The 25,354-nt window shown below is 54.9% G+C and overlaps 1 protein-coding gene across 5 annotated transcripts in view; it reads left to right on the top strand.

Annotated features, from left to right (window-relative positions):
* Positions 1–25,121, top strand: part of CRHR2 (corticotropin releasing hormone receptor 2) — a 35,558-nt gene extending 10,437 nt beyond the window's left edge. The window contains exons 1-12 of one of the 5 annotated variants that reach the window (XM_004582400.3): positions 1,248–1,573; positions 1,712–1,834; positions 12,903–12,988; positions 14,110–14,216; positions 14,381–14,498; positions 15,543–15,696; positions 16,145–16,205; positions 17,812–17,884; positions 22,206–22,291; positions 22,417–22,552; positions 22,841–22,882; positions 23,909–25,121. In XM_004582400.3, the coding sequence (XP_004582457.1) occupies positions 1,468–1,573; positions 1,712–1,834; positions 12,903–12,988; positions 14,110–14,216; positions 14,381–14,498; positions 15,543–15,696; positions 16,145–16,205; positions 17,812–17,884; positions 22,206–22,291; positions 22,417–22,552; positions 22,841–22,882; positions 23,909–24,049 (1,233 nt within the window). In that variant the 5' untranslated portion in view covers positions 1,248–1,467 and the 3' untranslated portion in view covers positions 24,050–25,121. Of the gene's footprint in view, positions 1–1,247; positions 1,574–1,711; positions 1,835–12,902; positions 12,989–14,106; positions 14,217–14,380; positions 14,499–15,542; positions 15,697–16,144; positions 16,206–17,811; positions 17,885–22,205; positions 22,292–22,416; positions 22,553–22,840; positions 22,883–23,908 lie in introns of those variants that run through there. The other 4 variants (XM_004582399.3, XM_058678209.1, XM_058678210.1 and 1 more) reach the window with 4 other exon arrangements.
* The last annotated feature ends 233 nt before the right edge of the window (positions 25,122–25,354 follow it).

Genomic DNA, 25,354 nt, shown 5'->3' on the forward strand with positions numbered 1-25,354 from the left:
CCTCACTTACATGGCCTGAGCCGTAGCAGCAGTGTTAATATGGAGCCTGCAAAGAGTGGAATATGTAGAGACAGTCTAGCCAGCCTCCTTGCTGCTCCCTGCTCAGGAGCCACCTGTGGGTTTTCAGCCTTCTAGATTAGCTGGGGTGTCCAGGGGAGCTGGCCGGGGAGCAGGACTGGTTCCTGGGCCCAGGTCTGCCTGCCCACTGAAGATATACATACAAACACACCAAGGACACATACACAACACACATAGAATCACATACACATATACTGCTCTATGCAGACACACATGCTTATATGTACGCACTTATACACATGTACAGGCATACCTACATATGTGCATATACAAACACACAGGGACACATATATAAACACACAAATATGAAAAACAAAATACACACATATATGCATGGACACATACATATATGCATTTGTACACAGAGACACAAATTCTCTAAACTCAGAAGCAGAGACTTTCAGGTCTGGGAAGCCCCTGGGAGAACATCCCCAAAAGACAGGACAAGAATTCTGCCTGGGTGTCCATGGCAGGGAGAGCAGATACAGAGGCAGGACAAGGACCTGGCCTGAGCTGGAGCCTGTCACCTGCGGGTCCTGCTCAGCAGCCTGTGACGCCCCAAGAGCGTGGAACCTGAGACACGAGCAGGCAGACAGTGCTAAAGACGTTGTGAGCTCTGGCACACCACGAACTGTGCAGCCTGATTTTTCTCCTGGTGTGCAGTGCCGTGTTGACAGTCACCTGTGCGAGATACCTGGTTGTACCCCTGCTTTCTGCTTCCTGTCCCCACCTGGCATCCAGCTCCTGTTCTTTCAAAATCCCTCTCCAGCTGCCCACCCCCCACCCCGTCCTGCTACGGGTCTCCACCCACTTGGGCCACTTAATCTTATCCCTCCAGGCTAGGGGTGCAAGATATGCACATGAACTCTGCCCCTACTCGGCTCAGACAGGGAGACCAAGGCCACACTTGGGATGGCTGGCAACTGTCCCTACTGAGAGGGAGGCTGCAATGGGTTTCCTGGGTGGGCGCGCTTCGCTGCCTCTTGCAGTTCCCAGAGTCCGCTCTCTGCCGCTTCGCCTAACCGTCTCCGACCTCAGGAGCCTAGAAATGTCAGCACGGGGGCGGGGTGGGGGGTGGGCGCAGCTGGGTGCCGGGGTCTGGAGGTTGAGCTCTGCAGGGAAGGGCTGTCCAGCCCCGCCCCCAGCTCCGCCATTGGCCGTGGAGGAGCGGGTGGACCCGAATGCCTGGGTGCTTCTCCGCTGCTCCTAGCTGGGAAGGTCCCGACTTGACAGCTCCGGACGACTGGGCACAGCACCCCGAGACTGCCCGGCAGAACCGAGCTGGTGCTCCCGGGGCAGGGAGCCTGCGCTCACTTGGGCACCCACTACCCGGGCAGCCACGCGGGGCGCGCACTCCCACGCCCTCTGCGCGCGCGTTTGCTGGACGCGATGGACGCGGCGCTGCTCCACAGCTTGCTGGAGGCCAACTGTAGCCTGGCGCTGGCCGAGGAGCTGCTGTTGGACGGCTGGAAGCTGCAGCCCCTGGACCCCGAGGGTAGGGAGGGTAGGTTCAAGGCGAGTGCGTCGCAGCGGCTCCGGCTCCTTCCCGGGTGCGTACCGCGCCCAGTCCCTGCTTCTGGGACCACACTGGGGACCCCGTGTGAGCCCCACTCCGCTCTCTTCCTGTTGTCAGCTCCCTTCTACTGCAACACGACCTTGGACCAGATTGGGACGTGCTGGCCCCGGAGCGCGGCCGGAGCTCTGGTGGAGAGACCCTGCCCAGAGTACTTCAATGGCATCAAGTACAACACCACCCGTGAGTGCCCTGGGCTGCTGCTGCCAGGGGTAGGGGGTTGGGGGGAAGGAATTCAGTTCAGGGTGTGGGAGGCTCTGGAACAGGGTTGACGACCTCTCAGGGTCGCGGTATCGCTTACCACGTGGCTATCAAGAACGCTCCTGGCGTTGGGGTAATGGGGCGCACCTTCTGCCCCAGTCTGATGGGGATGTGCCGGCAGCGCAGTGAGAGCGAGTGCAGACAGCCGGGCGGGAAGAGCTGCAGGGCAAACCTCTCTCCCGGGCACTGGCCGTCCCGTGCCTCGACTTCATAGCTTCACCTCTTAGCTGAGACATCACTGCCCTCACCCTCCCGGTTACCCAACGCCTGGCACCAGGAAAGCAGTGGAACAGGGCAGGAAAGATAAGGCTTGGGATGTCTGCAAGCCAGAGACTGTGGAGACAGAGGAGACAGAGGAGGCAGAGAAACGAATGTGTAGCCTGCTACCTCACCGGATATCCCAGGACTGGCCGGCTGGTCTGGGAGCCCGGAGCCGCGAGGCAGCGCATTCCTCCCATGTTCCAGCGAGTACAGTAGTTCCCAGTCCCAGCTGCCACCATCTGTGCTCCTTCCTGGAGTCTGGGTGGGGGTGACCCTCTAGGGCTAGTGTCTGCTGCAGTTTCCCTGAGTCAGAGTCAGGTTAGGCTCTGCCTCTTGGTAGAGCGGGCAGGGCTGGGGCCAGGTGCCCTGCCTATGCCCTGTGGATGGTTCCATGTGTTGGGGCAGGGGTGGGGATGAGATCTGCTTGAGAATGTGTGGGGGCATCCCCTCTCTGAATGCTGCTCACCTCTGCTGTCTTGCCTCACCCAGTGAGCACTTCCTGGGATCCTAGCTAGCCCCTCATCCTCCAAGCAAGCATTGTGTGAGTGTGCATGTCTGGGAAGTGACCCAGTTTCTGCATCACCACACATGCACACAAACGTGCCTGGCCATCCTCTCTGAGGTTGCAGCCTCCTTGTTGCCACACTGCCAGGCACCGAGTGCCTGTACAGGTTGTCAAATCGGACTCACCCAAGCTGTACCAGTGGAGGGCTCTGGTGGGCGCAGGAAGGTTGATTTCGCATGGTCTGGGAACATGTTTCCTATGGATGAGTGACTCCCAAGGAAGAAGCAAGCTCCCCAAACTAGGAGGTATGCAAACTGAGGGAACACCTTCCTTGCATGTCTTCCCAGCCCTGACATCACAGCACCATGTGTTGGGACTCTGAGCTGTGTGGCAGTGGAGGTCAGTGTGTCTGCTTCAGACTTGGTGTGGAGGCCAAGGGGCAATCGGGCTCACACCCTTGAACCTGAGGGAATGTTCTCTGACCTTAGCCCAGCCTGCATTACACCTGTTTTCCCAACCAGCCCAGAGTTCCCTGGAGCATGTCCTGGCCTTCTTTGTCATAGTAAAGCTGAGTACGTTATTCCATCAGCTTCCCAAACGACTGTTGTGTGCTGGCTCCTGTGCCAGCGTTATAGTGAGGCCCCCACTTAAAATTTCAAAGACAAAGGAGAAACACAAGTAAGAAATGCCCTGTTGTGTGGGTGTGTATATGTGGGAAGGGGGATCTGAGGGACCAAAGGAATGGGAAATAGAGACAGGGAAGACTTCCTTTGGAAGGTACCATGGCATACAGTACTCAGATTAAGTCAGGTGAGCTGAGAGCGTGCACCCAAGGTTGGTACATGTGGTAACTGCTGCATGGTGAGAGCCAAGGCAGCTAATGGTGATGGGAATACACAATGGATGTGCCTACTCCCTTTCCTGTCCCCGGGCTGCTCTTCTGTCTCCTCCGCTTCCCTGTTCAGTAGGACCTTCCTTTTAAAAGGTCTATGCAGACAGAAAATGGGAAGCCTGGGGGCAGAAAAGGGAGTCCTGATTGCCTTTCTGGTCCCAGTAATGGGGTGCTGGACCCAGTCTCCTGAAGGCTCACTCCTCAGAAGGCAAGGATCCCAGGATCAGCACGAAACCCTTCAAAAGAGTCTTCTGGGAGTTGGTCAAGTGCCAGGTACCTGCTCTGTTAGAGGGAGCTTTGCATCTGTAGTTTCATCCCCGCCCCCACCCATGCTGAGATGGATTGCACCCACAGTGCAGATGAGAAAGTTGAGGCTCAGACATGCAGTCACTTGTTCTCAGTTCTGCTCAGCTCCTTCGCCCCAGTGTAGGCAGAGGACTCCACAGGACACTGCTACCCACCTACCACCTCCAGAAGGAACTCTCCATTTGCAAGGAGAGCTTAGAGGGACAGAAAGAAGGCTCCTGCCTCTGGACAGGAGGACCAGGAAGGACTCAGTCCTCTGAACTGAACTTCTGGGAACATGTTGGATCACAGCAGGTGGGATGGGCATGGAGGAGGGTTCTGGGAGTGGGGACGGGAGAGAGCAAGGGCAGGGGGCTAGGCTGTGCCTTGTCCCTGGACCAATGAGTGCTGCACGGAGCCCAGGGACAGAGAAGGGCAGCTGATGCAGGACCATGGGATGATGGAGAAGCATCCTGGGCAGACTGGTGAAGAGTAACCTGCAGCATCCCCAGGTTGGTGAGGAAGGGAGGGAGGAAAGAGGGAGTTCTGGGGAAGCAGAGGAAAGTGCATGGTAGTTGATAGGACCCTATAGGAGAGGGGAAGATGGCACGGCAAGGGATGACCACAGGTACCCAGGAAACTGATAAGATGGTGTTGATTGAGTGGCACCTGAGTGGAAATGGCCAGGTTGGGGTGGCTAAGGGCCAGCTCAGGAGAGCCCTGTGAGTGGAGAGAAGGCAGCTGGGGATTTCCAGGACATGTGCTTATGGAACAGTACAGGGAGCAAGAGTGCAGGCTGAGCCAGAGCCTTGAGTCGTCTTCCCTGCAGACTTGCCAGAGGCAGCCACGGTCAAGGGAAGGCAGAGGACTCACACAAGGCACACACTCACATGGTGCTGGAAGGTGTATGAGTCTCCTCCAGGGCTCTCTACAGCAGCAGGTGCTGCCAGTCTGCATTATCATGGGTCCTTATGCCCATCTGATGATAGAGACGCAGCACTATCCTCTTGTTACACATGGGGAAACTGAGACACAGAAGTGGCTTGAGACCACACAAGGGTCCAAGCCCAGGTGTGGATGTCTCTTCAGCCAGTCAGCCAGAAAACAGGTTCAATACAAGAACGTCACCAAGGACTCAGTGAGTGGTTCTGTGGAGCTATAGGTGGGGTTCCTGATCAGGAGTGCCGAGCAGAGCTGGCCCAGGAACCTGAGTTTCCAGGAGCAGCCCTATCAAGGCTACCAGCCCTGGCCACCTTGGAGCATCAGCCCTCCAGCCCCTTGTTTCCTGAGGTCTGATGCTGTTTGTCATCTCACTTAGGGCAAGTGCCTCTGGTGAGCTGGGCTATGGGACCAGTCTTGAGTCCCAGGCTCAAGATCTGTTGTCTCAAGCTGTGCAGCAGATGGTGGCCTCTGCATCCTCCAGGGATTCCTGAGTCAGACTCAAATCATTGCCAGCCAAAAGCAAGCCTCACCTCACTGTCCATCTGCCTTATAACGTGGGCAGATTCCATCCACTCCAGAGCCCCAGCTTCCTTCTCAGGAGGCAAGTGGGCTCTGTGTGCTGGCCCTAGTGACACTTCCATTCCCCTGTCTTCCCATTTCCAGTGCACAGGACTGCTTTGAGCCCAACTTTCTGTCTCCCTGACTCAGTCTTTTTAGGGTATCTCTCTCTCTTTCTTCCTCCCTCCCTCCTTCTTTCTCTGGGATATCTCCAAGTGTAGCCTGATTCAGCCTGCTTGACCACAGGCTCCCACCAGGTCTTTCTTGGAGGGGCTGGGCCTGCCCATGCATCTGCCAGAACAGGGAGAAGCACACCCACTAGCCCTGTCCTTGGGGACAGAGCTCCTTATTTCCCAGTACGGTTCTGGAACCATGCTGGAGCCATGTGAGGCAACACCTGAGTCAAAATGAGAACATGTAGCTGAGCAGAAGGAGATAGGAATCCCCTATTCCTGTCCCCAAGGAGTAGGGGTGACAAGAAAGGTGAGGCCTACCTTTAGGGAACCCAGGGCTGCTTCAAGGCCAGACCTGTAGGAGTCAGTGGCAATAGACTGCAGAGAGCCTGGGTCAGTCCTGGGGAACTTCTTGAGAGGATGGAGGTGGCCGTTTAGGTCCTGCAGCAGTGGGGATGTTGCATTGTTGAGGATATGCTCAGTGCCTGGCCTGGCTGAGGTGTGAGCCTCAGGCAGGGTCCCAGACAACCCTTGTCTCATGCATTGAGGCTGAGAATCCAGAAAGTCAGGGCTACATCCTTGTTCCCCAGGAGCTAGAGACCACCTAAGGGTAAGAGCTGTTTGTCTGCCAGGAAAGACAATCAAGGTTCTGGCTCAGCCTGCACCCTTGCTCCCTGTGCTGTCCCATAAGCGCGTGTTCTGGGAATTCCCAGCCATTTCCTCTCCACCCATAGGAATCTCCTGGGCTGGCCCGTGGTCACTCCCACCAGTCCATCTTCCCTCTGCTGTCATCTCCATTAATCTGTCTAGTCTCCATTAACCTGTCTTCTGTCAGCATGGACTGCTTGTCTTGCCATCCTCCAAGATGGCAAAGGGTCCTGAGTGGAGGGAGAGTAGAGGCTTCCCCAAGGTCCAGAGTAGATGACAACAGCTTGCAGAACAGTATCTACCCATGAGGGAACTGGAACTGTCCCCCAGCTTGCACTCTGGATGTCGCTACAGGTGGTCCTAGGGGTTGAAGGGTGGGAATTACCTTCCAAGGGCTGACTTTGGCAGGATAGTCCCAGTCTCCCAATACAGCACCCTTCCTGAATCAGGCTGGGTCAGAGTGTGGGTGAGCACCTCCTGCAGTCTGCTGTCCACTCCCTAAGGTGCTGTGAGCACATCAAAGCAGAAACATGCAGAACTGGGGTGAATGGGGCCGAGTGGCAGCTACAGCACCAGGAGGATGCATGAGCATAAACTCAGGGAAATGCACCTTGCTGGGCAAGTCTGGGAAAACAGCACTATGGGCACCGTGACTGTGTCCCTGGATGCCCCAGTCCTGGCCACAATTCTCCCGTGGTTTCTTAAGTGGAGTTGAAAAGCAATTAGCCATATACCACAGCACCTTTGCTCCAGCCAGATGGCAGAGGCCAGGATGGAAGGAAAATTTTCCCCAGGAGAGGTTAAAAAGAGTGACTCAAATTCAGGGTGAAGGATTTCTCATCAAACCTCCAAATCTAGTGGCAGGGCATGGCTGGAATATGGAGTGCACATTTTCTCCTGGAAGCTGGACCCTGAAGGACAGGTGCATAGCAGTGGGATGCCTGGCTGTGTCTACTGGTGAACAGGGTAGCTGGAAGGGCCTCTGCACTCCAGAAGCACCAGCAACATGGGAAAGAGATCATTCTGTCCTCTTGGCTGTTGATTGATTCCCAACAGAGTCCTGTTTCCCTCATTGGGTTCCACCAGGGCAAGTGAAGAAGTTACTTCCCCTCTGAAGTCCCCAGAGAGATGCCCCCGACTCAGTACTCCTTGTTCTTCTCTTGGAGAAATCAAGATTCCTGTGCCTGGGATCTGGAGGATGCTGCCCACAGATCTGAAAACAATTCTGTCCTAATGCAGGACTGGAGTGCAAAGGCAACAGCTGTGGCAGCAGAACTGGCCCAGCCCATCCATGGAGTGTGTTGACACCTAGATGTCTCCTGCCTGCATGTGTAGCTGTTGTGTGTTTCCCATGCAGTTTGATGGAGTCTGAGCTTTCAAGGATTATGGACTTTCCTCTGGGCCCACTCTAAGACCCACCCTCTTTAAGTTCCCCAGTAACCTAGGCAACATCATCCTTGGTGCATCCCCAGAACCCTGTGTGTGCAGCTTTGTGATGAAAGAGGTCACCCAAGCCCTGCTCTTGGGCTCTCAGGCTGTGTGTGTGGAAGGGAAACTGATGCCGCAGGAAGTCCCCAGGAACTCGAGCCATCACAGAGCTCCTGCAGGATCCTGGGATGGAAATATCTTGGCTTCTTTGGGCTGTGTCCTGGACAAGGCTCTGAATGCTGGGTGGAAGGGCTGGCTCCTAGGAGCTCTCCAAGGTCTGCCCCTTGGAGAGAGTGCAAAGGGCAGGCGTCCGAGGCATTGTGCTGTCCATGGTGCTGAAACTCTGGGCCTGTTTGTGACATCCCTTCAGGCAACAAGGCTTCTAGCTCTCCCCACCTGTCTTTACCTTTCCTTCCTCCCTTCTTGTTGCTTTCTGTCCCTAGAGAGCCGATGGCCATGCTGTTGCACCTCCACCACAGCCCTGTTCCTTTCCATCCTGTTGCTAACCTGTGTCCTGCACTCTTTCTTCGTAATCTCCCCCACCCCCACCACAGATCCTGTTCACCCATGGTGCATGCCTCACTGATCTGAGGGACAGAGATAAGAGTCTGTGTGGGCAGCATTTGAAAGTGATGCAGGATATTTGGGGTTGTCATAATGACTTGCAGGTGCTGCTGGCGTTTAGCAAGTTGGGAAGTCTCACTCACTGTCAGTTGATTCCTAGCAGATGTCAGCGGCCTCACTGAGTACCATTTCACAACACTTTTTTTTTTCTGAGAAGCAAAGCAGAAGCCCAAAGCTCAAGAGGGAAGGGCCTTAGCCAGGATCAGCTATCCATTTGGAGACAAAACAACAGCTAGGCTGCAGTTCCAGGTCTCAGCCAGGCATCTGGACCACCCACATAACTTCACAAGCCAGAAACTGGTACTAAGGTATCAGCATCTGAAGACAGGAAAAGTCCATTGCCCTGGAGTCTTTCATTCAGCCAGGGCCATCTTGGGTATAGAGATCAGGCTTCCAAAACCACAGAACCCTGCAAAAAAAAGACCCTGCCTGCATCACACAGACCCTTATGCCCCTGCCAGGCCACACTGCACACCATTGACATTGATCCTTCTCGGCAGAGGCCCCTGTGTTGCTGTGGTAACAGGTACCCACTTTACTGCATCCAGGTCCGTGATTCCACGATTCTGGCCTGGCTGCCTGCATTGTGTTGTCCGTGTCCATCCCTCTGTGGTCCCCAGCGAGGCAGGGATGCTCTTCCTGCCTCACTCTCTCCTGTGTGAGGCTGTGTCAGAGGGCTCAGTGCTCTCATTAGCTGCAGTGAACAGCTCCCTCCAAGCATAGGGCACGTCTATCTCCTAGTTGGCAGGTCCCCGGTGTCTGCAGCCAGAAAGGGGCAGTCCCCTCCCACCTCCACATCCCTCAGGTCAGACTCTACTTTCCAAAGTCCAGCAGATCTCAGCTGATTTGGTTCAACTCACATCTTCAATGGCTCCCTGCCTCAGGGGGACTCCAGTCTGGCCTTCTTGTCTGTCCCCAGGGAGCTCAAATCCTGCAGCAGAGAAAGTAAAGACTAAAACTCAAAGAGACAATGTCCAGCATGAATTACAGCAAATGGTCTAAAATAACTGCTTGTTGCTGGAACAGTAGGTTGGGGAGCAGTCATGGACTGTGAAGTTGGTGGAGTGCTCATGCCCAGAATCTGTCCAGAAAGTGAATAGAAGGTTTCAGAATAGACAAAACCCACCCCCACTGCGATGGAGAGCAATTTCACATGCCTGCAGCCAGATTCAAGGATGTGCATATATACACCACTGTGATGGAAAACGATGTGCTACAGGGGTTCAAGGGCATCCGAGTCTGAAGGCACATGTTCCAGGAGGCGGCAACCTAAAGGAACGAATAAGAAAGGATTGCATGAGATCCAGGGTATTGGGAAGGCTCCATGGAGGAGGAGGCATTTGAGCTAGGGTTTAGCTAATATGTAGGAGTTTTTCTACAAGCCTAGGGTGAGAGTGTAGAGGAAATCTCAAGGGAGGACTCAGCACAGAGCTGGGTTTGTGCAAAAGCCAAATATGCAGAGCAGCAGGGAAGTGGCTTGGGTGACAAGGCCCTCGAGGTCAAGCCAGGAGAGCTGAACCTGTTTTGCTTTTTTTTTTTTCTAAGATTTATTTATTTTTTGTTGCAAAGTCAGAGAGATATATATATAAAGAGAGGAGGAGAGACAGAAATATCTTCTGTCTGATGATTCAATCCCCAAGTGACCACAATGGCCAGTGCTGCGCCGGTCTGAAGCCAGGAGCTCAGATCTTCTTCCAGCTCTCCCATGCGGGTGCAGGGTCCCAAGGCTTTCGACTGCTTTCCCAGGCCACAAGCAGGGAGCTGATGGGAAGTAGAGCTGCTGGGATTAGAACCAGCACACATATGGGATCCTGGTGTATTTAAGGCAAGGACTTCAGCCGCTAGGCCATGGCACCGGGCCCTGAACCTGTTTTTAAGGGCAGGAAAGGGCCATGTACAGATGGCAGGGATAGGCATGGCATAAGAATCAAAGAAGCGGGCCCGGCGGCATGGCCTAGTGGCTAAAGTCCTCGCCTTGAAAGCCCCGGGATCCCATATGGGCACCGGTTCTAATCCCAGCAGCTCCACTTCCCATCCAACTCCCTGCTTGTGGCCTGGGAAAGCAGTCGAGGACGGCCCAATGCATTGGGACACTGCACCCGCGTGGGAGATCCGGAAGAGGTTCCTGGTTCCCAGCTTCGGATCGGCGCGCATCGGCCCGTTGCGGCTCACTTGGGGAGTGAATCATCGGACGGAAGATCTTCCTCTCTGTCTCTCCTCCTCTGTGTATATCTGGCTGTAATAAAATGAATAAATCTTTTAAAAAAAGAAAAAGAATCAAAGAAGCAAGGAAGCCAAAGGGGTGTCCACACAGGAGGACTTGAGAGAGGGTACAAGGATGGGCAGCAGCAGGTGGGGTCTGCAAATGGCAAAGGGAGAGGTAGAACTGGAGGGACCGAGGGCATTGCTGTGTGGGAGAGGAAAGACCTTCGATCAGCAGTGTCTGCCCTGACCTCTCTCATCTGCGATCCTCCCATGGTCATATATCACACTCAGGCAGTGAGCATCCTGAGGCTCTGCCCCAAGGAGCCCTGGTGCTCATCAGAGAGAACAGAACAACTGAGTGCTGGGCCTGGGCCCAGGGCTGAAGTGTAGGACTCAGCAGGTCAGGGGTGCTTCCAGGATTGGGGGAAAGAAGGAAGGGGGAGAAAGAACTGGGGCCTGAGAGCAATCAGGGAGGCCATTATGGAGCAACAAGCCTAGCCAAACAAAAGCACATCCTCAGCAGGTAGATTCGTCTGCCTTTGGAGCCACAGCCAGGACCGAGGTCTCACCTAGAGGCCCCAACAGGAAGAGATGGCTCATTTTACACAGAAAGACCTGCATTCTTCCAAACAGCTTCATTCCTTCAGTTCAGGAACTTCAACCTTTCCTGTGAGGTGTGTAAATGCCCAGAAGCAGGTCTTCCAAGTCTCCCCCATCCCAGGGAACTGGACACCAGGGGCAAGTCTTTCCTTTTTGGGGTTCCTCCAACTGACTCCACAGGGGCCCAGCCACACGAACCTTGGAGGCAGTGACTGGTCAGGAGCAACACTGGGCCTGAAAAATGTATGAGCTCAGGGCAATAAATTAAAAAACAATTAAGCTAATAGAATTTTCCCTGTCATGTCTGCCCTTGGCAAGTGTGGCGGATCAGGTCATTGCTGTTAGCTTTTGGTCTGCCCAGCACAAGTGACTCTTAAGTAACTTCAGGGTTTCAGAAATCACTGCCCCACCCTCGGTGGCCCCTCCAGCTCATGGCTGTGCTCTATGAGTTCATTGCTTTCATTAGCTTTATCACACACACAAAACACACTAAGCACAGCATAAGTTAAAACATCCAGGAACAGGGAGGGACCACAGAGTAAGTTAAGGCACTGCCTGCAATGCCGGGATCCATATGAGTGGATGGCAGTTCATGTCCTGGCTGTTCTACTTCTGATCCAGTTCTCTATTATTGTGTCTGGGAAAGCAGTTGAAAGTGTAAGTGTTTGGGCCCCTGCCATCCACATGAGAGATCTAGATGAAGTTCCTGGGTCCTGGTTTTAACCAGGCTCAGTCCTGCATGTTGTGGCCATCTGGGGAAGATCTTTCCCCATCTCTCTTCCTCTATAACTGTGACTTTCAAATAAATGACTAAATCTCTTTTGAAAGACCAGAAACAGCTACTCATTAGCTGGAGGATGGAGTCCTGGGTCTGGTCACCTCACACAGTGGGTCAGATGTAGTCTGTTGTTGGGTGGGGGGCGGGGCAAAAGTAGGGTGCATGCTGACGTGATGCAATGCAGAGGCAGGCTCCCCAGGCCTGTGTTTTAGGAGTTAAACCTTGGACATCAGACATAGAACGAGAGAACAGCAAGTGTGAGCATTTCTCTACACATTCCCTTTGCTAAGAGATGCTCTGTTATAAACCAGACATTGATGCCACAAAGGATCCTTTCTTATCTCTCCTTTTAGCTGTTGTGGAGACACTTGGGTTTGAACCTCTGGGAGACCCTACATGGCAATCCCCAGATGCAGTGCCTCTCAGAAACAGCCACATGACCCTTTGCCCCCAGATTTTCCTCACTCCTAGCCCCCATTACTCAAAAGGTTAAGGTCAAAACCTGGAACTAGACCTGGTGACTGGGGGCAGGGGCTGGAATCCTCTTCTATTCTGTGTCTCCTGGACAAGCGGCTTCACCGCTTGGTGTCTCAGTTATAATGCTGTGTCACACTACCTACTTCACAGGGTTGTTGGGAGTGTTGGATAGATGAGCATGTCAGAAGAGGATTGGGCACGTGGCAAACAGGTGCCAGATAAAGGGAAGGTTTGATGGAGGTGGGCAGACACATGGGCCCAATAATGTACGATGATTGTGGTTAAGGCTGGACATCGTTTGCTGCTGATAGTTGAGAATCTTCAGCCACGTTCCTAAGCCAGGGAACAAGAGTGAAGCTGCATGTGCAAATTGTGAGTCATAGATTATACCTAAACAAGTTTGAGCCATTTCTGTTTCAGCTGCTCTGTAAGAGAAGCCTTCAGGGCTGTTGGAACGTAAGTGGCATCTGTTGGCTTCTACATACACGGTGTTTCCAGGTGCAGCAGAGCTGAGGACCCTGGGCCTTCCCCCATGGGCTCCGCAGTCTCCAGGGAGCCAGGGATGGTTCCTGCTGAGCAGTGTGGCATGACTTGATGGCTGGCACCTTTTGCAGGGAATGCCTACCGGGAATGCCTGGAGAATGGGACATGGGCTTCGAGGATCAACTACTCACAGTGTGAGCCCATTTTGGATGACAAGGTGAGTGGCCCATCCTGGTCCTCTGGTACATATGTCTGGACTCATGGGAGCCCAACCACTCCTTTCTGCACCTCCTGCACTGGGCTTGGTGACACTGCAGCAGAGTCAGAAGGGGCATGCGGTGGACTCTCTTCTCCAGGAACACTCATCCAAGAACCTGTGTCACCAGGGGACACTATAAGGGAGTGATGGGGCAAGCTGTGCTCCCAACATCTAAGAGGGCTGTTTCCCTACCTGTCACTCAACTCCTGTGACTCCCCCCAGAAGGGAAGGTGGCCCCAGAGGGGCCCAGTGGAGCCCAGCCCTGCTCTGGTTCTTGCCCTCGATCCGTGTTATACAATGCCAACCTCCTCCCCTCTGAAGCCACACCCATCCTCTACACACCAAGTTCCTGCCCCGCCATAGTCCTCAGCCTTATTCTCGCTTGGGGGAAATTCTTTTTTTTTTTTTTTTTTTTTTTTGCTTGGGGGAAATTCTCCCCAGCCTGACCAGAGAGACATTTACGTACTTGGAGAAAATGGTTCTAGGAATCTGAGCCAGGACCTCTGCAGGGATAGCCCCAAGGGGCATGCAAGGCAGGTGGGAGGACTCGAATGAGAGAAGCTCCCCAGCACCTCCTCCCCTGTCTCCCCACCTCTGTCCTTACCACAGCTCTGCCCTCTCCAGCAGTGGAACCAGCTTGGAAGGCAGTCTTACTACAGAGGTTGTATAGCATCACCAGTACACAGGGATGACAAAAGCCAGGCTGCTATTCAGTTTGAAGGGCTTCATTAAGGAGGATGGCTTGGTCCCATTGAGCAGGTGTCCAAATCTGGGCCCAGAGAGACAAGTCACCTCTCCTGGAGTTGTTCAGCCTCTGACATTGGAGCTGAAACAAAACCAGCTGTGGCATCTTAGAGTCTAGAATTTTTTTAAAAATCTGGACCCACATCTCTGGCACATCTGAGAAAACCATGTCCAAATATGATCCTCCATAGCCATTTTTATAACAAGAGTCAGCCAGGGCCCACAGGAGGGAGCTCTGGGAGTCAGGCATGGTGGTGACACAGAGTCAAGACACACAGGGATGGCGGTGGTGCCCAGAGGGACCTGTCTGTCTGCCCTTTCTGTCTGTCTAGCAGAGAAAGTACGACCTGCACTACCGCATTGCCCTGGTCGTGAACTACTTGGGACACTGCATTTCCATGGCTGCCCTGGTGGCGGCTTTCCTGCTGTTCCTGGCCCTGCGGTGAGTCTGCCCCTCCAACCCTGCCCTCTGTTCATCCCTGCCCCCTCAGCAGCCCCTCCCCTGTTCCCAGGGGTCTAGGGCACTGAGGCTGTGGACAGGAAGTTGGCTCCTGGCCCCATGAGAGCTCTAAGCTTGGCTGACCCTCTGGCCTGGGCTGCCCACAGGAGCATCCGCTGTCTGAGGAATGTGATCCACTGGAACCTCATCGCCACCTTCATCCTGCGAAATGTCACGTGGTTCCTGCTGCAGCTCATTGACCATGAAGTTCACGAGACCAATGAGGTTGCTGCTCAGGGATCCTTGGGCTGGGCCTGGGGATGGGGTCTGGGCTGTGCAGGTGCCCCATGGAGGTGTGTTGTCCCACAAGGGCAGGGAGCTCGGGAGCGGGGCTGACCTGAGCAGGTTGGAATTATCCTGGTCTTGCCAAGTCCACAGTCCAGCCCCCAAAGTTCCCTTAGGGAAGAAGAGGCTGGGGCTAGCCTCTGTCAAGGTTTGTCTTAGTCCTACTTGGAAACCTGCAGGGACTGCTTTCCCAATACACAGACACGAAAGCTGAGGCTGAGAGATTAGGGGCTTGTCTAGGGCACACGCTGCTGCAAGGCCTCCCCACATGTCCACTCTCTACCCTGCACACATGTCAACCACAACTCTGCTTGCCCACCTCCCTGTAGAACCACACGCTAGAGTGGTGCCAACACAGAGACCTCTCATCACATTTCCTTTGGTCCAGCCTGCAGCCAGGCAGACACCCAGTGGCTCTGGTCCTTAACTGTCCCACATGGAGGCCTGTTTTGGTCCCAAGCAAGTTCAGTTAGCAAGTTCATGTGCATGAATCAGACATGAATCTTACCATGCAGAGGAGCAAGGCCAGGAGGAGGAGGGCAGACGGGGATCTGGGGTCTTTAGCTTTCCCCATCAGCCCTACACAGAGCTCGGACCCTGGGAAAGCACCAGAGTGGGCAGCTGGCAACTCGACACGGCCCGTGGCTGTCAGAGCCAGCCAGGGAGAGGTGCCTACAAAAGCCAACGCATGAGATGAAAACACAGCAGCACTGCATCGCAGGCTCTGCCTGCAGGGAGCCAGACTGTCTGTCTTTATTAAAAAGAAAGATCAGAAAGAGTCTGGGGAGAATTAAAAATTCCCCAGCTCAGGGGAGAACAGGTCCTTCACTGAACACAAAGGAGTGATTGTGAACCAGGGAAGAGAAGGCACTCCTGCAAGACCTCTTGGACACCACTCCTGGCCGCTCCCCCTGCAGGGTGTGGGTGGGAGTGGCCATGCCTGTGGCTCCTGGCAGCCACTGACAGCCCCTGCCCCGGGAGCAGGTGTGGTGCCGCTGCATCACCACCATCTTCAACTACTTCGTGGTCACCAACTTCTTCTGGATGTTCGCAGAGGGCTGCTACCTGCATACGGCTATCGTCATGACCTATTCTACCGAGCGCCTGCGCAAGTGGCTCTTCCTCTTCATCGGATGGTGTGAGGGTCTTGGGGGCAGTGGGGCATGGCAGGGAGGGACTGGGTGAAGAAGTGCAGCTGACAGGGTTGTCTCCCTTTGGCTGCCCAGAGGGTGCAGCCCCTTCCTCCAGCTGGCAGTGCCAGAGGATGTCTGCTACCCCTCCCCCACACCTCCACTGGGGCGCCCCTGTCCTAGCTTACAATGACCAGCCCAAAGACCTTTGTCTCTGCCTTCAAAGAGAGCCTGCCTGGATTCCCTCCTCTGTCTCAACATCCCAGAAACTCTTGTCACTCCTGCTTAGGGAATAGCAGCTGAGAGGAGGGGGTGGTAACCTTGTGACGGGGCACCTCTGGGAGCCACATGTGCTTCCCACTTGGAAGAGTACGGACAGGATCCAAACCCCTTGTGGGCTGCAGGATGGCCCCTGTCTGTCTGACTATCCATGGCAGCTCATGTCTGTTCTTCCAGGTGTTCCCTGTCCCATCATCATAGCCTGGGCCATTGGCAAACTGTACTACGAGAACGAGCAGTAAGTGGGAGGGCCCCTGTCGGGGGTGCAGATGGATGGGAGGGGGATGGACAGGTCAGCCGTAGGGCAGGTGTTGGAGTCCTGGCCAGGAGACGGTTCTCTGTGGTTCTCAAGTGGAAAGGACTGTTCCATTCCCTTCTCCTGCTGCCAGAGTGCTCCTACAGTGACTTTGTTGAGTTCAGTAAGGACTTGGGGTTCCCTACAGTACCCCATAATCACTCCCATGAAGCTGGGTAAGCTTCTTCCTCAAAGCTGCACTGGCAGCGTTGGAGAGCCATGGGGCATTCCTTATAGTGACGCTTGGGGCTATGTCCATGCACATGGACCAGGACCCCACTAGACCTCCTTTTGTTTGCTCTACATTAATTTGCTCACTTACTATCTATGTGAAAGGCTTAGTTACAGAGAGAGCAGGTGAGAAAGACCATGGGGAGATTTTCCCTCCACCAGTTCACTTCCCAAATGGCAGAATGGTCAGGGCTGGGCCAGGCTGAAGCCAGGAGCCAGGAGTTTCATCCACATCTCCCATTTGGGTGCAGGAACCCAGGTGCTTTCCCAGGTACATTAACAGGGAGCTGGATTGGAAGCAGAACAGCTGAGACTTGAACCAGCTCCCACATGGGATGCTTGCATTGCAGGCTGTGGCTTAACTTGCTGCACCACAGGGTTTTTTTGTTCTATTTTTTGATGCTTCCCAGTGTCCTCCTGGGTACAATGTCACATCACAGGGTGTTCCTTGCACCAGAGACTGTGATAACTCTGAGCCATGGCTCGGGTGTCAGCTGCTATAACCACAGGCCAGCCAAGAAGAGTAGCCAGGATGCCAGGTGCCACCAGCACAGAGAAGAGAGACCTAGAGTCCAGCAGTTTGTGTGCAAACCTCCAAGGAGTCATGGGGGCTGGAGGGAGCAGTAGAGTTCATGTTACAGGCCCAGAAGCCCTATGCTGGAAAGAACATGTAATGGTGGAACCTACCCAAGACAGAGAATAGCTAGTGAACTTCCTGTCAGACAGGGTGTTCAAGCAGAATCAAAAACCCTGGTGCTGGGAGGCAGCAGCCAGGAAGCTCCTATCAGAGGCAGGTGTGCTCTCAATGACCTCTGAGCTTGCAAAAAGAGTTCCTCCAAGTTCCTATCCTTTTCCAAGAAGGCCCACTAATTGCTGGCAAAGTCAGCCTGGGTCCTGGCCTAGCTCTTCCTCTTTCTACCCTGATCAGCATTCGGCGAGAACAAACCAACCCCTACCAGGCAGCAAGGCCAACCAGGCTATGGCTCCTCTTGTTGGATGCTGGGGGACTCTGCACAAAGATCAAGCTCTGGCAGGGCTGGTTCCACCTCCACAGCTGCTGCTGAGTGCCTAGCACACAGAGCCGTGGCTCTCACGGTAGCGTGGGAACTGGTGGTATGGAGGGAACTGGGCACTGGGCCAGCTAGGGGGAGCCCAGCTCTCACTTCACTGCTGTGCCTCCTGTGTGCTCAGCCTGGTGTCTAGCAGCCTGCAACAGCACAGGGGGACAGAGAGGAGACCCCGGGCCTTGCCACCACCTGGCTAGGGAAGCCGACCCTCCACCGGCCACTAACCACGCTTCCCCACGTCATCTCTGCAGGTGCTGGTTTGGCAAGGAACCTGGTGATCTAGTGGACTACATCTACCAGGGCCCCATCATCCTTGTGCTCCTGGTAGGTGCTCTGTGGGGATGGGGATGGGTTGGGCTCAAGAGGACAGCAGAGGACCCAGCCAGGCAAGGACTCTGGGCACATCCATTTTGCCTGTGAGGAGCCCTAGCCAGTAGCTAGAGGCGGGAGAACGATGTATGGGCTTCCGCCGTGTCCAGCCCTGCATTCCCCTTGCCCCCAGTGACCCCTCTGGGGCCCAGCCCACTAGTCCTGGAAGGAAGCGTAATGAGCGATTGTTTCTCGTCCAGCTGCCCACCCTCTGCCAGATGTACTTACGTCTAAGGTATAATTGCCACCACGCAATGAGCTTTAATTAAGACAGAGTTTAAGTAGAGACTGCATTCTGGAAAAAAAATGCAAATAGCCCATTATATATGGTACATTAAAAAAGAAGACTGTACAACAAAGCCCAGTGAGAAATTGGCATTTACGTAAGATTTATTTTGGGCTCAACAATTTCAGACTCCTGCATGTACCAGCTTCCATAGAGGGCGGCACTCCCACTGGAGACTCAGAGAATGGCTGTCTCCTCTCCCCCACCTTGCACTCAGCAGGTGCCTTGAAGGGGCTGCCTTTGTCTACCTCCTGCTCTCCTTGGTGTGACTTGTGCCCCATCCACCTGCCCCTCATCTGGGAGCATCCTTGACACACATGCAGGTGACTTGACAGGGGACTAGGAAGGCTGCTACCCACTGCCTGAAGTTCCATCCCCCAGAGTTCCTAAGGCAAAAGCTGGTCCCTGCCAATAGTTTGAGGGGACAGAGATTGTCCTTAGATACCCCAGGATGTGGCTCACTGGAAACTCCAATAGATCTGTCCCCTCTGGGCCAGCTGATAGCAGGGAGGGGAACGCTGATGAGCCCGGAAGCCAACCTAGGAAGATTGGCCCAGACTGGTGCAGTGGCGAGGGAGTGAGCCAGTCGTACGGTAGCAGTGCCGACAGGAGGAGAGGAGAGGCTGGGTGTGCGAACCCTGATGGACAGATGACCAGCTCCGCCCCCTTCTCTCCTGCCTTTCAGCTAGCAGCCTTTTGCCTTGTGGTCCTTTGGGGCTCAGCGAATGCCTGGGCAGCAGCTCAGGATCCACACGGAGCCCTTGCGGAAGCTCTTTCTACATTTCTTCAGTCCTCACACCCTCAGTGTCCAGAAGTAAGGCTCATGCTCTCTTTTCACAGACACAGACATTGAGAACTGACCCCTGCCAGCCTGGGGTGCTGAGGCCTGGCCACAGGACTCCACCTTGTCTGCTATCACCTGTGTGCTGGCCGCTCCATTATATAACCATGCTCGGTATCCCTGCCAACCCCAGCTCTCCTTAGCCGTGGCCAGCCACGTTTCAGCAGCCGCCCAGGGATGTTCAGTGATTTCTGGGTTCTGGAGAAGGAGGTATCGGCCTGAGTGTGCAGGGAACCTCATCTTCATGGCTTGTCACAGGTGTCACAGGAGAGGGATGTGGCGTTGGCTGGGCCAGAGCAGGGCTGCACATTCTACACTTGTCTTTCAAGCTTTCTGCAGCTAGCCCACTGGGCAGAGGAGGAGCTCAGAGTTCAGAGAAGTTGCATGGCTGGCTTAGGGCCATACAGATGCAAACAGGAGCTGCAGGAACTGAGCTGGGAGGCCAGTCCCGGGAGCCTGTATTAATTTGGGAAGCAGTTCCAGGAGCAGCGTAGGGAAGATGTATGTGATTAATGAGGACCAGGGGCTTGTCTCACAGGTGGAGGCTGCACAGGGCGCCCTCCTGTGGTGTCAGGAAAAGCACCTCCCAGCCCACCGCACCCCTGGCAACAGCCCTGCTGCCCCTATTCCAGATGCAGACCCTGGACCCCCCCAGCCTGCCCTGGGAGGTCTCTGACAGGCCCCCTCTATCTAGAGAATCAGGGCATCTAAGAGGCAGGACGAGGGCTGGGTGGGGACATGTGCAGTCTGGGCTTGTTCTATGGCCCAGCCAGGGCTGGGGGCACACTAACACTCAGGACTGAGCCATTCTGAGATTCTCCGTGACTGGCAAATGCCAATGGGAAAGGAAGAACCCAGAGGTGTCCAATGAGGATCCCAGGGCTGAGAAACAGACTGGGTACGGGCTGCCAGAGCACTCATGTTTATGGTGTAGGGCTTCCTGGTGACAGCTGCTGAGGTATCCAACCCAACATTGCCTCAGCCCCTGTAGGAGCAGAGTATGATGCAGGGATCAGGGAAGGCTGTTGAAGACAGATGTCTGGATTCAAACCCACAGCCTCAACCCCTGCTAACTCCAGGGCTTGGGGTGGATGATGCACCTTGTGGAACCTTAACTTGTGCATCTGTAACACAGGGCTCATGGTGGTACCTGTCTCACGAGGCTGCTGCCTGAGCAACAGAACCTGAGATGCCATGAGTCCTGGATCCACAGGAGGGAGCATGAGGCCTCCACAGCTAGTGGGCGGCCAGCTGGTGTCAAGAGGAAGGGCAGTGAGGCAGGCTCCGGGCTCTTTCTGCCTACCCCGTGGAGGCCACTGGAGAACATTCTTGACTGGGTGGGGGGACCCTTTGAAGGGCTTGCTGCAGTAAGAAGGGAATGCTACTGTGCTGTCTCCACCCCACCCTGCACTGGCCTTTTAGGGCTCTCACATCTCTGGCAGCCCCAGCTACATTGATTGCCTTTGGGGACCTCTCTCCTTCCTGCCTTGCCTGGAGCTTCCCCTGACCCTCACCAGCTGGCACAGCTTCGTCCTCAGGGTCCTGGTCTCCAGTGTTTTCCCCAGGCATTCTAGGCAACAGACAGCCTCCCTGCGCTTACCCTTGTTTCAGTACTGGGAAGGGGGCCTACTAACCAAGAGATGCTCAGTAGTTGTTGGCTGGCTGGACAGATGGGTGGATGGATGAATGGATAAATGGGTAGATGAATGATAGATAAAAGAGTGGGTAAGCAACTGAGTGAATTGGCTGGTGAATGGAAGAAAGGAAAGATGGAGAGGAGGAAGGAAGGAAGGAAGGGAGGAAGGAAGGAAAAGGGAAGGGAGGGAGGGAGGAAGAACAGATGGAAGACTGAGTGAGTAATTAAATAAACTGGTCCACGTATTGATGGGTGTTGTGTGAATAATGCTTAATACAAAGGAATGTGGCAGAAAGGAGGATACATTTTGATTCCAACAGCCTCTACTTTAGAGACATCAGCAAGAACCAGAGAAGGTCAAGTGCTTTGCATTATTTGCCTAAACAAATTAGGATTGATCAATGTGTTAAGGTGATGTATGACCCACCATGTAAGAGAAAATTCCAGAAATCAAGGAGCTAACTATTAGGTAAGTCTTCAGAGAAAACAGGAGTGGCAGGCCATGGAGGCAATACTGTGCCACAACCAGATGTGTGAAAGTAACAGGCTGAGCCTCTGGCCCCAGAGCCACCCCCTCAAGTGTGGGTGTACCCAAAGATGACAGTGTTGGCAGCCCCATGCTATCTGCCTGGGATCCAGAATTTAGAGAGTTCAAGGGGCCCAGTCCATGTAGTGGATTTCTAGACAGACTTGATGTATGTGTGTGCATGCATGAGTCTGTGAGCATGTGTAAGTGTGTGCATGTGTGTGTGCTTGTGTGAGTGTGTATGTGTGTACAGGAGCCCACATGCACCCCAGCGTCTCCCCCAGACCCTGAGCAATTTCCAGAGCCCGTCCTGGAGCCAGGCCTGTCCACACGCCTGCTCCTGACTGTGTGTATGCAGGTGTAGGGAACTCGGACAGGCTCGATCCCTAAGGGCAACCATAAACTGCGCAGATCCTGAGACCTGTGCAGCAGGAAGGTGACTTGAGCCCTGGTGAACGGCAGGTTCTGAGGCCAGAGCTGCTCACAGAGTGACTCTGCAGTGGAGGGAGGCTCAGGATGAAGATGAACGAGTTCCTTTCAGGCGCCGCAGCTCTGGCCAGCAGCCCATTCATCTTCCCTGCCTTGAGGGTGTCTGCCAAGACTCTGGTATTCCTGACACAGGGGTCGGGTGGTGAGCAATGACTGTATTTACCTAGCACATCCTACCCTGCCTGCCCCCCAAACCAGGGGCAGCAGGACGTGGGGCTCACCCACATAGGGACCCTGCTGCAGAGATGGACAGGGACTGGGCAGAACCTCGGGGGCTTGAGTAGGGTCAGGCTGGAGGTCTTTCAGGAACTGTGTCCCAGGTAAGAGAGGTCTTTGCTGCCTTCCCTCGCTCATGGCTGGAGGGGAAGAGGCCTGAGTCCCAGCAGGTGCCCCCAGGGTGTAGGTTGGCAGGGTGCTCCTGGTCAGGGGCTGCCTCCCTGCTTATTCCCAGGCCAAGGCCCTTCTTTCCTGTCTCCTTCTCTGCCTCCTTCTTTCCAGATAAACTTTGTGTTTCTGTTCAACATCGTCAGGATCCTCATGACAAAGCTGCGGGCGTCCACTACCTCTGAGACAATCCAGTACAGGTGGGTGAACCTCAGCCAAGTCAGGGGCTGGTTGCCTCCAAGCCAAGCCCTCTAGTGGACAGAGAGGCTTCCTCCCTGCCTGCCAGCTGGCCTTGGCCCCACATCCCTACCCTGCCGTCCCCTAGGAAGGCGGTGAAGGCCACCCTGGTCCTGCTGCCCCTGCTGGGCATCACCTATATGCTCTTCTTTGTCAACCCCGGGGAGGATGACCTGTCACAGATTGTGTTCATCTACTTCAACTCCTTTCTGCAGTCCTTCCAGGTAAGGCGCGGAGCTGGAGGGGGTGCCCTTGTGGAGCCCTGCTTCAGCACCAGCACTGGCATAGTGGGATTGAGTACACAGGGACAGAGACAAAGCAGGTGCCACCCTCAGACTCTGACCCCAGGCATGGGCCTCCCTGCTCTAAGCCCTGCCCCCTCCCCCAGAGCTCAGGGGTCTTCACCTGCTCTGCAGAGGCCTGAGACCACCCCCCCACTCCCAGAGCAGACCCCTGTGTGTCTGCAACCCCCTCCTCCCCAGGATGCTGACTGCTGCCTCCTTGATTTCCAGGGTTTCTTTGTGTCCGTCTTCTACTGTTTCTTCAATGGAGAGGTAAGAGGGTAGCCTTAGGATAGCCTGGGTTCTTGGGCATCTGGTCCATCTGCCCACAGTCTTTCAGATGACATTCTGCCCTAGAGGATGGACAGGGAGGCCTGGGGGGATCAGGGACTAGAGCCAATATAGAAACCAGAAGAGCTGGAGAGCAGAGTGTCCTGGCTGCAGAACCTCTGGAAAAGAGAAGCCAGAAATGGGAGGAACTTCCAGAAAGAGGTGAACCAGGTAGGACTTCATGGACTCAGGCCCTACTCCTCCCACCAACCATAATCCTGGAAGGACTGTGGGCAGCAGATGACAAAACTAGGCCCACTAAGGGGGCACAGTGTCCCCGTGCAGCTGGGCTGGAGAGAAGGGCATAGGAGGGCCAGTGTGGGAATATGAGACCACACGCTCGGGAACCTCAGCAGGAGCAGACATGTCCCCAGGGCCTGGGAGCTCCCAAATGCTCCAGAGGGACACAGCACCCTCCCGCAGCCACCCTGTACAGGGACAGCAGAACCCCTGTGCCTTAAGGCTCCTGCCAGGTGCCAAGTCTAGCAGAGGCTGCAGAGGGAGGAGGAGACATAAATGCAGCCAGATGGCCAATGTCACAGAGCATCGATTCCATCCAGGCAGCAGGCTGATGGCAATGGAGAGACAAGGTGGTGTTTCACAGTAAAATGATTATAATACAAGTGGGAATAAAGGCACTGACAGTAGCTGGTCTGGAAGCCACAGCACTTGTCAGTTTGCAGCTTGCGGAGCTGACCAGAAGGACCTGGGCCTGCAAAGCTGAATTCCAGGGACAGGGCTCTGTGGGGAGGGGCAGCCATGCGTGCAGAGGAATGCATGGGGCAGAGTCGGGGGGCCGGGTTCCTCCAGGAGAGGGGTTCAGAGAGCAGGCAGCAAGGGTCTGGGGAAGAACGGGGACAGGAAGGATCCTACTCTGAGCAGCCCTGGGGTGGGGGTCGGACAGCAGGGGAGGTGATGTTCCAGAGACCCAGGAGGCCCGGCCCTGGCGGAGCACCTCCCATCCCACAGGTGCGTTCGACCCTGAGGAAGAGGTGGCATCGCTGGCAAGACCACCACACCCTACGCGTGCCCGTGGCCCGAGCCATGTCCATTCCCACATCTCCCACGCGGATCAGTTTCCACAGCATCAAGCACACAGCTGCAGTGTGACCCCCAGGAGCCCACCTGCCTCTCCCAGTCCCGCTCTGGGCCCTGCTTGCTACATGGGTCCTGCTGGGGCAGCGGGCAAGGGAGAGCCCAGTGCCACAGCATGGCAGGAAGGAGCTGGTGGAGCAGCCACGGAAGAGGAACTCTAGGGGACACTAGGGGAACTGGGAACAGAAGGGCTTCCTGGAACCTTGACAGGAGCTGTTTAGGCGTCTGCCTACCCCAGCCTCTCCCTGGGTCCCCACTGTAGCTCCATTCACAGGTGGGAAAACTGAGGTTGGCAGTGGGGGGAGGGTATGTGCCAGGCGGAGGAGTTGAGGGTTTGCCAGGGTGTCTGGCTTCCACCTCCATGCTCAGGGCATGTTGTGCAGGTGGTGGAAGCAAGGACTAGTTCCTCCCAGGAGCTGTCACCAAGAGGAGCCTCCTGGAGCCCATCTCCTCCCCAGCCAGCCCGCCACCTGCTCTCAGGCCTCTGGAAAGGGTGCAGGCTTTCAGGCCCAGCTTCCTCTCCTGGGGGGTGTGGGAGGAACAGGCACAGTCACCTTGCTTAGGACAAATTACAGCCGAATCCCCAGAGTCACAGCCAATGGGAATAACAGGTGTGCCTATGGGGATCAGAACCCATTCCCCAGCCCTTCAACCACACCTGCAGCCCTCCTCAGGCCACTTGACCAGGCTCTGGAGGGGTGGGCCTGTAGGTCATGTCCCCATCAGCCTCAGTGGCAGATATGCATCCTGCACCTGCCTTCCAACCTGGAGTAGGTCTAGGGTCTCCATGGTCAAGAGCCCACAGGTCTATCCCTCCCTCTCCCCGTGCCCCAGCCAAGGGCAGTTGATTCAGCATGGGAGATAGTGTGGTTGAGGCTCTGGAGTTTGGACAGGCACTGCCCTTCGGTTCCCAAGAGCAACAAACAGTGGGGCAGTCCCCGGGTGTGGCCTCCACATCAACCCCCAAGGATGCCGACTGGGTGCTGGAAGACAGAAGCCCTTGGGTTATTGGCTCCCAAAGCATTTTTATTCTAGGTATCCCCCCACCTCCCCACCCTCAACAGAAATAAATGTGAAAAAGTCTGTATCCCATCTTAGCCATTTTTAAGTGACATATTTTTACACACTTCAAAATGCACCAAGGCATTTGGTCAATATTTACATTTGAAAATAAAACTGACGCATTTTGGAAGACATCATTTGGAATCTAAACACTTCATTGATTTATAACATTTAACCTCATGTTTTAGAAACTCGGGGACCAGCTCATCTTCAGCAGCTGGAGACTTGACACTCTTTCCTCTCTCTTGAACTTGTGTC

The sequence above is a fragment of the Ochotona princeps genome, chromosome 20, assembly GCF_030435755.1.
Source record: "Ochotona princeps isolate mOchPri1 chromosome 20, mOchPri1.hap1, whole genome shotgun sequence".
Taxonomy (NCBI): domain Eukaryota; kingdom Metazoa; phylum Chordata; class Mammalia; order Lagomorpha; family Ochotonidae; genus Ochotona; species Ochotona princeps.